At 54.8% G+C, this 13,308-nt stretch overlaps 1 protein-coding gene across 1 annotated transcript; it reads left to right on the top strand.

Moving 5' to 3' along the window:
- Positions 1-3,434: 3,434 nt before the first annotated feature.
- LOC142819736 (phospholipase A2 inhibitor and Ly6/PLAUR domain-containing protein-like) lies at positions 3,435-11,549 on the top strand (the record flags this gene model as incomplete). The annotated part of the gene is made up of 6 exons (XM_089772756.1): positions 3,435-3,672; positions 4,982-5,114; positions 8,529-8,651; positions 9,783-9,938; positions 10,475-10,612; positions 11,305-11,549. Coding segments are annotated over exons 2-6 (723 nt in total), but the record flags the coding sequence as incomplete, so codon positions are not given.
- Between the last annotated feature and the right edge of the window lie 1,759 nt (positions 11,550-13,308).

Here is a 13,308-nt window from a genome sequence, read left to right as displayed (position 1 = left end):
GTCGACAGCCGAATTCGACGGGAGGGCTCTGACCAGTCCCCGAGGAGTAGCTTGGGAGGGATGAGGCAGACGATGGTCAATATCAGGGTTTGGTTATAACAGTCTCAGATGACACCGGAAATCTCCAGGGTGCCAGGTGGCAGATCTGGTAGGTGAGTGAGTCAGGGACAGGCCTGGCAGGTATAGAGGGACGTGCAAGCGGGTTGTTCAGGAACAGCTCCTGAATGTGGCTAAAGAATGAGCAGAAGTGCTTGCTGCCTGTGCTGATCAGTTTGACCAACGGGAGACAGCTGGTTGGGGTAGATCAGAAGAAGGGGGTGTCAGTTTGGTGGGAGGCCAAGGCCCGCCGGTATCCTGGGAAGGAGCAGGAGGGGGAGGTCAGGCCTTGTCCTCCCCCAGTTCACTCTCCTGTTCACAGTGCCAAGGCCCCTGCACAGCCAGAGGAGCCCAGACAGGGCTGTTGAGGGTCCCACTGAGCAGAAGGAGCAAATACCCAGGCCTGAGTGTCCCCGGCAGCAGGTTACTTGTGGAAATGCTGCTCCCCAGAGCACGGGGGTCCCCAGTCAGAAGCCGCTCCGTACACTGGGTTGAGGCAGATCACTGCGCAACCAAGCAGGGAGCATCTGCCTGCTGCCCGAACGCACGGCCGGGAACTCCAGAGCGAGGGACACGGGGGCGGAGATTTCTGTCATGGGGGCACCTGAGTAATGAGAAAATTCTGCCGGGGACACTGCAGAGCTGGGATTTGCTGGAGGCCGTAAGATCCCTGCCCCTTTGGCTGCGGCACAACGTGACACCACCTCTGTGATGGGCTGAATCTGTCCCCAGGGCTGTCAGCAGCACGGAGGGAACTGGGGCTGAAGCCCAAGGAGGGGAAGGCGAAGCCACAGAGGAGGTTGAGGAATCCGAAAGCGTCTCTTTAATTCCTCTCCAGGACTGCGACTCAATTTGCCCCAGGGAGTGGGATGGAGGGAGCCAGCCCCTGTCTATGGACATCTGTGGGGAGGGGGAGCAGGATGTTTTATCTACTAATGGGGGGATGAGGTCTGCCCAGGCTGGGGACTGCCAGGCAACTTCAGAGGGAAGCTGGGCCCAAGGAGACACTGTAGGGAATGAAGACCCCAGGGGCTTGGTAACTGGAGGCCGTCCCTGTTGGGAGGGGACCTGGGTTCCAGGTCAGGGTCTGTTATGGCTGGGAGCTGCACAGGAGGCAGGTGGCCTGGAGGGGGCAGTGCAGGATTGGCTCTCCATTGATTGTAGGGAGGTGTTGCCCAGAGGCGGGTGCTGGCTCTGTAATCCCAGGCACTTCTCCTGTTGTTCAGGTTTTCGGGAGGTGGGGGTTGTGATGTAAGAGCCCAGGGATTAAGGCTGCAGCCCAGAATGTTTCCAGGTATCCCGTGAACAGAGACCTAGAACTCGGCAAACACCCCTGCGAATGGCGTCACAGGGATAATGAGCCTGGGCGGGGTGTAACCGGAGCCTAACAAACATTGTAGGCACGTGGTCTCCGCATTGAACACCCTCCCGAACTACAGGAGTGATTGCGGGGGAGGGGTCACGGCTAGACTTTTATGAAAAGCGGCGTATGAATATGAATATACATGACTCCAGCATGCTTCCCGGTCCATGTAACGTGCCATTGAAAAGTGACAGGCAGATGAATGTGCCTGTTCTGTCTGGCTGCCTGTAGCCGTCCTGGTGGGAGATAGTGAAATGAAACACACACGGCGTGTATTGACCCAGACTTGCAAAGCGGGGCCATTAGCGCTACGGAAGGGAGACAGCGACTGGTATTTGGGGACACTGGTCTGTGAATAGTCTCGCTTCCTCTGGGAGCCTGGACTGGGCTGGGTCCTGCCGGGACATGGTGCCAGGGACCTGCTGCTGGAGCCCCTTGGGGGGCTTCGACGTTCCCCTGGAAATGGGACAAAGGTTGAGCTGAGCACAAAGGGATCCCGCCTGGGGCAAAATCCCTCTGTAGGCAGGAAACTGGACAATGGGGGCGGCTGTCAGATGCCCAGGGTAGGTCTACACTACACACAGTATGGTTAGACTACACGGTTTTTCTGGGATATCTGAGGTATCCTGGAAGAACACTACTTGCTCTAGGGAACGCGTTTGCTCTTCTGCTTTCTTTTGCAAAAGACAAACGCGCTCTTTCGGAAGCCCCAGTATTCCTCGTTCGGAAGCTCCACTACTCCTCGTTCCAGTCTTGATGTCAGAAAAGCCTCTTCTGACAAAGAATCGGAAAAGGCGACACAAAATGCGGAGCACATTTGGAGTCGCTTTAAAAAAGAAAAAGATGGCGTCTAGCTGTGCGCAGAGTTTTCAATTACGTCCACAATGCAATTATGTATCTCTGAAAGAAAATTGAAAGAACAGAAGGGGTTTTTCCGACAGCTGTAAATCTCTATCTATGAGGAAGAATCTTTTTTCCGAAAGGGCTCTTTTGGGAAAGGTGTGTGTGGACGTGGGAGAGAGTTCTATTGAAAGAGGAGGAAAGAAGAAAAAGCACAGGTGCCCAGGTGGTCACTCCGCCCATAGCAACCACAGCTTACATGCGGGAGAGCATCCAATGAGTCTGAACGCTATCTGTCAAAAAAACAGATCACTTTTTCGATACACTTTTCGAGTGTGGACGTTCTCTTTCGGAAGAAGTTCTTTCGGGAGATCTCTTCGGGAAAAGCTATTTCTGAAAGAAGCCTCAAGTCTAGACGTAGCCACACAGAACCCAGATTAGCACCCAAGCTGCCTGCAGGGAACATAAGACTGAACAGGGGGAGGATCACGCTCGAGGTGGGAAGCGTCCCAAGCGATGAGAACGACTGTTCGGATACGAAGCTGCAGAGAGCAGGTTTCTGAGAGTAGCAGGTGCAACTTTCTTTTCCTTTGCTTAGTGACTGACTTTGATCTGTCTGCCACTTGCAGCCACTTCAATGCAAACGATAATACTTAAAGCAATTCCTCGTGTTTGTTAACAGACCCCGTGTACAGAATTGTTCCTTGGTTGGGGACAAGAGCTGGGCACCAGTCTGACAGTGATAAAGGGAGCATATTATGAGCTGTGTATGGAGTAAGGTGCATTGATCTGGTCCCACTGGGACCTGCGATGAGTCCTCTGAGCTGCCCCCAGCCGAGCTGTGTTGAGTGCCCGTGTTTCTCTGCTGAGGGCTGTGACCTCAGCTTGGTGCTTGGACATGAGGAAGCTGGAGATGTTGGCTTAGCAGTAGGCAAAAAGGCAGGTCAGTGGGCTCCGTGGTGTTTTCAGCCCATCAGGTGACAGTCCTAAGGGGGTCTCTGTGACCCAACCCCTCATGTCCACATTCCTCCCTCCTTGCATCCGTCACCCGTGCCCAGATCCCTGTTTTGCAGTGGGATGCATCCGGCATCCATCCCCTCCCAGTTGAGTCACCGGGCCCTGTCACTACCTGTCTCCCACTCGGGTCCTGTCGTTGCTCACATGCAGGGCGGTGCTAATTCCCTTATCACTCTACAGTGAGCCATTCTGGGTTTCTGGCAAATAGCTGGCTGGGTGCCAACAGTGGATCTCAAACGTGGGCTGAGCTGGGTGACACCCGGAGAAGGGCAGCGCCCCTGCCTGGGTACTTATCAGTTGAGAAGAGGTGGCTCTCGGGTGAGGGGACGAAATTTGCAGAGGTGACAGACACCGAGGTGAGTCGGGAACTCCAAGGAGACCTGGTCGGGGTGGGCTCAAGGGCAACAGGATGGCAGATGAAAGTCAGGTTTGGTCGCGCATTGGGGGGTGGTGAGTTTGAAGTGCCCAGGACTTGGCAGGTTCTAACACAGCGAAGGGGAGCCAGGGAAGGCTCACTGCGCCACTGAAGAAGACAAAAGACAATAAGGACATCGGCTGCCAGAGGTGATGGAGAGCTACGTGGAAAATACTGTGGTGCCCTCTCCGGACCAGCAGGATGCTCTGGCTCTGGCGTGGGCAGTGCCGGTCGCCACGTCTCAGAAGGGATAGCGCAGATCTGGAGCCAATGCGGATGGAGAAGGGGAAAACTGGCCCAGGGCAGAGCCCTTCAGGCAGACTGGAATCCTGCTGTTACCACTGGCCTCCCTGCTATGGTCATGGGAGAGGGAAAAGGTGCTTTGCTGTGGGGTGGCTGGGTGGGCAAGAAGAAGAGACTGTGGGGCCAGGGGCAAAGCACATGACAGCAGCTTGTCAGAAATGTCAGCAAGAGAGAGCAAGTGTTTTGCCAAAGAAAGGATTAAATACTAGAACGTGAGGACGGGGTGGTAAAAATTGTGGATGATTGTGTGTGTCTGTGTCTGTGTTTGTCTGTGTGACTGTGTGTCTAGTATATTAACCAAAGAAGTTTGTAAAGTAGCATGATGGAAAATGGCTCTCTTGTGGGATAAGAGAAATAAGGTCTTTCAGGTAGGAGTGAGGTTAAAATACAAAAATAATGCAGGAGCGCGTAGGATTAAAATATAGTCCCATGCGGAGCTCTACCCCCAGGACTCCCATTCTGTTGTTTGTGGGAATATCTGAGGCATAATCCAGTGGGGAGAAATTCTTCAACCAGAACTTTTCGTCATTGAAGAGGGCCAGGATGGGGAAACTGAAAATTTGTGCAAACTAGTGAACAAAAATCATTAAAAAAAACCCTGAAAAAAGTGAGGTTTCCAGAATTTGACATTTCGATTTTTCCTCCTCTCAAGGTGGCTTTTCAGTATTGACTGCAACATTTAAAACATGTTTGAAATTGGCTGAATTATAAATACCAGACAATGAACCAAACCCCTATGTCGTTTGGCTTTTCAGTAAGATGAGAAATGTGGACAACACAGATTATTTGTGGTCAAAGTTTTTAGAACTGCCAGGGAACCAGAAATCAGTATTTGCTCAGGTCTGTTGTCTGGTGTTACACCCCCCTCCCCCATGTACCTCCTCAATCTCAGCTGGAATTCCCTTTCCAGACTAATTTTGTCATGACTCTCTCCTGCTCCCCTCCAGCAGAGTTCACTGCGCCAGCCGTGAGAAAGCTCCATTCAACTCCCAACCCGGCCCCGGGCTCCTCCCAGCACCATGGGGGTTTCCTTGCTCCTCTGCCTCCTCCCTGCTCTCCTAGCGACAGCCAGTGCCCAAGGTGAGTCATGCGCGGCTGTAGCCACTTAACCCTCCTGGACTTGGACCCCTCGCGCCCCTTGGCTCTTTAGGCCTAAACCTTCAGGCTATGTCTAGACTGGCAAGATTTAGCGCAAATACTCTAAACGCAAGAGTTTTTGCATTAGAGTATTTGAGTAAGAGAGCGTCTATACTGGCATGTGCCTTTGCGCAAAAGCATCCGTTCCAGTGTATCCGCTCTCTTGCGCAAGAAAGCTCCCATGGCCATTTTAGAGATCCGGGCTTTCTTGCACAAGAAATTGATGTTACCTGTCTACACTGGCCTCTTGCGCAAGAACGCTTGTGCAAGAGGACTTATCCCTGAGTGGGAGCGTCAGAGTATTTGTGCAAGAAGCACTTATTTCATACAGTAGAACATCAGTGTTCTTGCGCAAATACTCATGGGCAGTGTAGACAGGCAGCAAGATTTTGCGCTAAATCTTGCCAACGTAGACGTAGCCTCAATGTGTCTTTGTAACTTAGGACCTTTTCTCTGCTCTCCAGTGTATCTACCTCTCCCATCCAGTGATCCCTCCCTTGTTGCCCATTGCCAGCCGCTGACACACAGAGGCCAGGGACACCCTCCCTGCCCAGCCTGGCTACGAGCCATTGATAGGAAGCATTAATCAGAGGTAACAGTACTGTAGGCACGTTCCCATTATAAGAATGGCCACATTTGCTCAGAAGGACGGTTGGTTGTGGGTTGCTAGAGAGGTTTAAGGCAGGGGCTATAGGAAATGACTGCTCTTTTCCTTGTTGGGCCTGTCTTTAAACAGGGGACTTCTGGGTACTTGTCTGGGTCTGTCTGTTTCCTCATTTTCCCAGGTGGGTATTTAAGTTTTAAGGATGCCAATAGAAATCCTGTGGGTGTTCGTCTCTGTCTGTGGGTTGGAGCGGAGCCGGTTGTATCTGTAGACAACGGATCATGTGTTGTGTCCCGGGTGGAAGCTAGAGCCATGCGGCTTAGAACAGGGAGCAGTAGGTTTCCGGTACAGAATGGCATTAACGTGACCATATATTCGTGCTGCAGTGTCAAGGAAGTGGGTCTCTTGTGTGGATTGGCCCAGGCTGAGGCTCATCTTGGGGTGGGAATTGTTGAAATACTGGAATTCTTCAAGGGTCTCCTTCCTGTGGGTGCAGATGATGAAGACATCATCAATATAGCGCAAGTGGAGGAGGGTGCCAGGGGATGGGAGCTGAGGAAACGTTGTTTGTGGGGCCGTGCGGGTGCCCAGGGCTGTGCCGCCAACTGGAAGGTTTAAATTGTCCCCAAATGGGAAATAGCTGTGGGGGAGGGCAAAGTCGCAGAGCTCCGCTGCCAGGTGAGCTGGGGACTCATTGGGGAGAGTGTTCCCGACAGACTCTCATCCTTCCTTGTGAGGAACGGTGGTGTTAGGAGATTCTACAGCCACAGGGGCCAGGCAGGTGCCTGCAGGCAGATCACTGAAGTGCTGCAGTTCCCTCAGGAATCCTCGGGGTGCATCTAGATTGGCAAGATTTTGCGCAAAACCGGCTGCCATCTGTCTACACTGGCCACTTGAATTTGCGCAAAAGCACTGACTTCGTAATGGACAAAATCAGTGCTTCTTGTGCAAATACCTTCATGCTCTCGCTCGGGAAAAAGCCCTCTTGCGCAAGAATACCTGCAGAAGAGGGCCAGTGTAGACAGGGAAGAACTGTGTTGCGCAAAAAAGCCCCGATGGCTAAAATGGTGATCGGGGCTTTTTTGCACAAAATCGCGTCTAGACTGGCCACGGATGCTTTTGCGGAAATACTTTTAATGGAAAAACTTTTCCGTTAAAAGTATTTCCGCAAAATCATGCCAGTCTAGACAGAGCCCTGGCACGGAATGGTCTAAGGAGAGAGTTGACATAGATAATTCTGCTGTAAGGGGGCTGGGGCCTGAGATGATGGGCTGTCTGGGATTTCCAGGTTTATGGATCTTGGTCGGGTTTTGGGGTAGATTTGGTTCATAACTGTAGCAGGGAGTTTCTCAAGCAGATGGGGTAGTTTCCTAAGGTATTCCTCAGTGGGGTCAGAGGAAATAGGCCTGTGGACTGTGAGGTGGGTGAGTTGTCTGACAGCCTCCTGTTTGTCATGTGACCTGTTCATGACGACTACAGCAGCCCCTTTCGGTTGTAATGTCAAAGCGGCTGTTGAGGTTGTGCACAGTGTTCTGCACGGTTGGGGTTACAAGGCGCCAGTCATTGTTTGCTCACAATGTCAGCCCGGGCCCAGTTGAGGAAGCTCCCCCTGTAGAGGTGCCGACTGTCATTCCGACTGTCAGGAGAGGTCTCTGTAGAACTGTTCTTGTGGGATTGGTGGAAGGGATCCTGTGGCTCAGTGCAACATTCAGGGGTGTGTTGAAATACAAAGACGTTGAACAAAACTGGCCCTAGGTCCAATTCTGCTTGATACTGGCAGCCCACTAGAAGCTGACATGTTGATTGCTACTGGCTGAGCCCAACGACCCGCGTTACACTCCATTCATCCACTCCCCACCTCTTCACCTGTTGGACAACTACACTGCGGGATACGGCACCAAAATCAAAATAGATCACGCCCCCTGCTTGCCCCAAGGCCAAGCCAGTTAACTCAGCAAGGAACCCAGGAAGGCTGGTCAGACAGGACTTGCCCTTGGAATTCATGTTGGCTGTTCCTGATCACTTGTCTCTCCTCCAGGGTTATGTCTACACTGGTGGCTTCTTGCGCAAGAACATCTTGTGCAAGGGTTCTTGTGCAAGAAAATGTCCACACTGCCCTGTGCGAGCTGTGCTTTTGCGCAGTAACATCCATGGCAGTGTGGATGCTCCTTGTGCAAGAAAGCTCGGATGGCCATTTTAACATGTCCAGCGTCCACACTGCCCTCTTGCACAAGGGCTCCTGCGCAAGAGAGCTTACACCTGTTAAAAAAGAGCATTGCTCTGGCGCAAGAAGCTCTCTCTTACCATGCCGTACTGTAAATCTTCGTGCTCAAGAGCGGGTGGGCAGTGTGGACACTTTCCGGAAAAACAGCCATTTTTGCACAATAACCCACCATTGTAGACATAGCCCAAGAGTTTCCAAATGGATTCCTTGAGGATCCCCTCCATGATTTTCCTGGGGGCTGAGGGGAAGCTGGCCGGTCTCTCGTTCCATGGATCGTCCTTCAGACTCTTATTATAGAGGGGCACCACATTTGCCTATTTTCAGTTCTCTAGGATCTCCCCCCGACTGCCACAAGCCCTCGCCCGGATACTGCTGCAGGCCCTGTCTTTGAAACTGTGGCGTTTCGGAGGGTCCCACAGGCGATCGGACACATTCTTGTTTGGAGCAGGGGGAGACTCGGGCTCAGGGACGTGTCCGAGCTGACACTGTTACCCCAGTAAGAAGGAAACACTCGCTCTTCTTTCTCCAGCGGGGACCCTGACATGCAACGTGGGCTTCGGCCCAACAGAGGCCTGCAATGTGGCTCCAGGGACCTGCCAAGACGATCAGGCAACGGGCGGCTGCCTCTCCGTGGCAGAAGAAATTTCCCTGGGTAGGTGACATTGCCTTCACCCCGGCACATCTTACCCTGCCTCTGTCCCCACCGTCACCAACAGACGAAGCCCCAACACAGTCCCTCCCGGAGCCCTGGCACTTGGCAAAGCACACTCCGACCGGGCGCGGCGCTGGGCTGATTCTGGCAACATTCCAATTTCTGATGCAGTGACTGGCAGGCCGGTCAGTCTGGAGGCCTGGCCCCACTGGTCAGCTGCAAAGCTCCCATTGACTTCACGGGCCCAATTTCACCCCCTGGGCGTTACTGATGGAATTTCATCCATTGGGCTTTCAACCCCCCCAGGGGTCAGCTGCACGGCCGCAAGCGAAGCTGCACCGGGGAAAAACGCACTTTCTGAGGGGGGTGGAAAAGGAGACTGGGGATGGGATCCCTTCTGCCTGGCCGGCTGCTCCCAAAGCCCGGCTAATGCCCTAGGTCACCAGCTCAGAGCCGGGGCCCTTCCTCCCATGCTTTTTGCCTGTTCTTAGCATGTAAAGTCAAAATTGTTTTTCCTCTTTGATTGGTAGATGCCAAAAAAACCTTCTCCCTATTCTACTCCCCAGTGCCTCAGGCTGGTGGATTTCACCAGTTCCCTTCAGTTCCCGCACTTTGTCCTTTGACGTGGGAACCCGAGTTACAGACCCAGTTTGGTTCACCCTGCTACTGACCTAACGGGACTGAACGGCCCTTCCACTCCCCTGTGGGAATGACACGCAGCCCCCACCAGCTTTTACGTGGTCGGTCATTATCCAGCCACCTGTCTGAAAACCTGCCTACGTATTCATTCCCCGCCAGGCCCACCTGCCTCTGAGCACACTCAGGACATTTTCCCAGCACAGTCCCCAGTGGGTTCATTCAAATTCCCAAACTCAGGCTCTGGCCCCACTGTTTTCAAAGTGGCCATGACCCGAGATGTAACACTCACTGCCCCTACTCCAAACCCTTTAGCTTCAGCCTGGCTAATTCAGTATGGGGTGAAGTGTAGGTCTGGGCTCCTCTTGAGAACCCTGAATTGTGCACCCCAGGATCCCAGCAGCCACACAAGGAGGTGAAATCCCCTCCCCGCCCCCAGCCGAGGGTCCCTCCTAGCCTCACATTTTCTGTTTTGCTTTTCTTCATGTGACAAAGACGGGACAAAGCAGACGTTCTTCTCCAAGCAATGTCTCAGCAGCTATAGCAGTGACATAAAAGGCCCCTTCTCTTTCACCGTGGGGAAGGACCAGTACGTGAGGATCAATGTCCTACAATGCAACACAGATTTGTGCAACTCGGCCGCACCTCAAGGTACGTTGTGGGTCTGTTTGATTTGTCCCTATTTCAGGGCACGGCCCCACGAACAATTACAGGCTGTGAGCTGGGTGTGACTCTAGCTCTCTGTGTGCCCCAACTGATGCACACAGGTCAGCGGGATGAGCGCTTTGGAAGGGCATTAACTCAAAGCACAGCAATAAACGGCTCCCATGTGTCAGCTGGGTGCACATGGACAGCGAGGTCAATGGACCGTCACAGGGAAGAGTCACACTCCAGCCGCTCCGCACACCCCATCTCCCTTGATACAGCTGGACTGTTCATGTGGACAAGTCCCAGCACAATTGTATTTGTTTCCTTTTCTCCCCTGTATTGCCCCAAACTCCAATTCCTCATGTATCATTTCTATCTCCAGTGAAATCCCTGTAGCTGACGGGTCTCCGCGTGGGGGGGAAGAAGAATACCACCCGGCTGCAGGGAGGGGTCTGCACATGCAGGGCGAGGCAGGGCCCATCCCTCAGTTGAAACAAGCCTTAACCCACCTGTAACCGTCTCCCTGGCTTTGTTCTCAGTGTCCCCGGTCACCACCCCGAACGGGCGGCAGTGCCCAACCTGCTTTGCTCTGGGCTCCAGTACCTGCAACAGCCAAGTCACCCCCTGCACAGGGCAGGAGACCTATTGCCTGGATTACACTGGCGAGCTGAGCAAAGGTAACTTCTCCCAGCTGGACGGGGGGGGGGGAGGTGCTCAGGAATCTCCTGCTCCCAGAGCTCTCCTGGGAGTTGGTGGGATCTGGAGTCTGTGCGGAGCCCTGGGTGGTTGGGGCTGTCAAGAGGGGTTTTGGCGGGAGGGAAGAAGAGAGGAATTGGACCGTTTCCTTTCTAGCTCAGCTCCCCGCCCCAGTGATGCCGCCCTGCTCTGGGGGCGATGGCAGCGGGGGAGGGTTGTGATGTCAGGGATGCAGAGCTGGGTAAAGAACTCAGGAGTACTGACACCCACTCCCCACAGCTCTAACTACTAGTCCCCACACCCATGATGTCTAGGGTGAAGATAAACTTCTGTTCCTCAATGAGGCAGCTCCTGCTCTCAATGTGTGCCCAGGGTTCTCAGTGTGCGCCCAGGGCTTTTGAGATACTTAAAAAATAACTGAACTGAGTGGGAAGACGGGGCGGTGGAATCCCTGTTGTGCTCTGTGCTGGGGAAGGAGGCGCCCTGGCACCAGGCTCCTGTGGAGCGCGGGGGAGTCTAGAGGCCCCCAGGCACCTGCCCTACTGAGGCCTCTTCCAGCAGGAGCAGGGAGATCCCAGGCAGGTGAGAAGGGGAGGCAGGGCAGGAACCAAACAGGGGTAAAGAAGAACCGGGAGCTCCTCATCACTAAAACCAGGCTGAATATCTCCAACAGGTGCAGCAACATCAACATTTGCAGCAAAGGGCTGCGCATCACCATCCGCACAAGAGATTAAACCTGGAACCACCTTGACGTCTACAGACTACACCTTCACATTTCAGACAGGAAAAATAACCCCCAGCAGCCTGATTGATATTGAAAACAGAGCCGCTACCTTAACCACTGTCACCACCACTCCAGAAACACCCACCTCCACCCTCACCACTACGGCTCTGGAAACTATCACCGCGGTTCTCACCACGACAGCTCCGGAGACGACCACCTCCGTTCTCACCACTACGGCTCCCGACACGACCACCTCCGTTCTCACCACTACCGCTCCCGACACGACCACCTCCGTTCTCACCACTACCGCTCCCGACACGACCACCTCCGTCCTCACCACTACCGCTCCCGACACGACCACCTCCGTACTCACCACTACCGCTCCCGAGACGACCACCTCCGTCCTCACCACTACCGCTCCCGAAACGACCACCTCCGTACTCACCACTACCGCTCCCGAAACGACCACCTCCGTACTCACCACTACCGCTCCCGACACGACGACCTCCGTACTCACCACTACCGCTCCCGACACGACCACCTCCGTACTCACCACTACCGCTCCCGACACGACCACCTCAGTACTCACCACTACCGCTCCCGAAACGACCACCTCCGTCCTCACCACTACCGCTCCCGAGACGACCACCTCCGTCCTCACCACTACGGCTCCCGAAACGACCACCTCCGTCCTCACCACTACCGCTCCCGAGACGATCACCTCGGTCCTCACCACTACCGCTCCCGAGACGACCACCTCCGTCCTCACCACTACCGCTCCCGAAACGACCACCTCCGTCCTCACCACTACCGCTCCCGACACGACCACCTCCGTACTCACCACTACCGCTCCCGACACGACCACCTCCGTACTCACCACTACCGCTCCCGACACGACCACCTCAGTACTCACCACTACCGCTCCCGAAACGACCACCTCCGTACTCACCACTACCGCTCCCGACACGACCACCTCCGTACTCACCACTACCGCTCCCGACACGACCACCTCCGTACTCACCACTACCGCTCCCGACACGACCACCTCCGTACTCACCACTACCGCTCCCGACACGACCACCTCCGTCCTCACCACTACGGCTCCCGAAACGACCACCTCCGTCCTCACCACTACCGCTCCCGAGACGACCACCTCCGTCCTCACCACTACCGCTCCCGAAACGACCACCTCCGTCCTCACCACTACCGCTCCCGACACGACCACCTCCGTCCTCACCACTACCGCTCCCGACACGACCACCTCCGTCCTCACCACTACCGCTCCCGAGACGACCACCTCCGTCCTCACCACTACGGCTCCCGAAACGACCACCTCCGTCCTCACCACTACCGCTCCCGAGACGATCACCTCCGTCCTCACCATTACCGCTCCCGAGACGACCACCTCCGTCCTCACCACTACCGCTCCCGAAACGACCACCTCCGTCCTCACCACTACCGCTCCCGACACGACCACCTCCGTACTCACCACTACCGCTCCCGACACGACCACCTCCGTACTCACCACTACCGCTCCCGACACGACCACCTCAGTACTCACCACTACCGCTCCCGAAACGACCACCTCCGTACTCACCACTACCGCTCCCGACACGACCACCTCCGTACTCACCACTACCGCTCCCGACACGACCACCTCCGTACTCACCACTACCGCTCCCGACACGACCACCTCCGTACTCACCACTACCGCTCCCGAAACGACCACCTCCGTACTCACCACTACCGCTCCCGACACGACCACCTCCGTACTCACCACTACCGCTCCCGACACGACCACCTCCGTACTCACCACTACCGCTCCCGACACGACCACCTCCGTACTCACCACTACCGCTCCCGACACCACCACCTCCGTACTCACCACTACCGCTCCCGACACCACCACCTCAGTACTCACCACTACCGCTCCCGAAACCACCACCTCAGTAC

Source organism: Pelodiscus sinensis, chromosome 22 (assembly GCF_052426305.1).
Source record: "Pelodiscus sinensis isolate ZL-2025 chromosome 22, ASM5242630v1, whole genome shotgun sequence".
NCBI lineage: Eukaryota > Metazoa > Chordata > Testudines > Trionychidae > Pelodiscus > Pelodiscus sinensis.
This window is presented reverse-complemented; position numbering and strand designations above follow the sequence as displayed.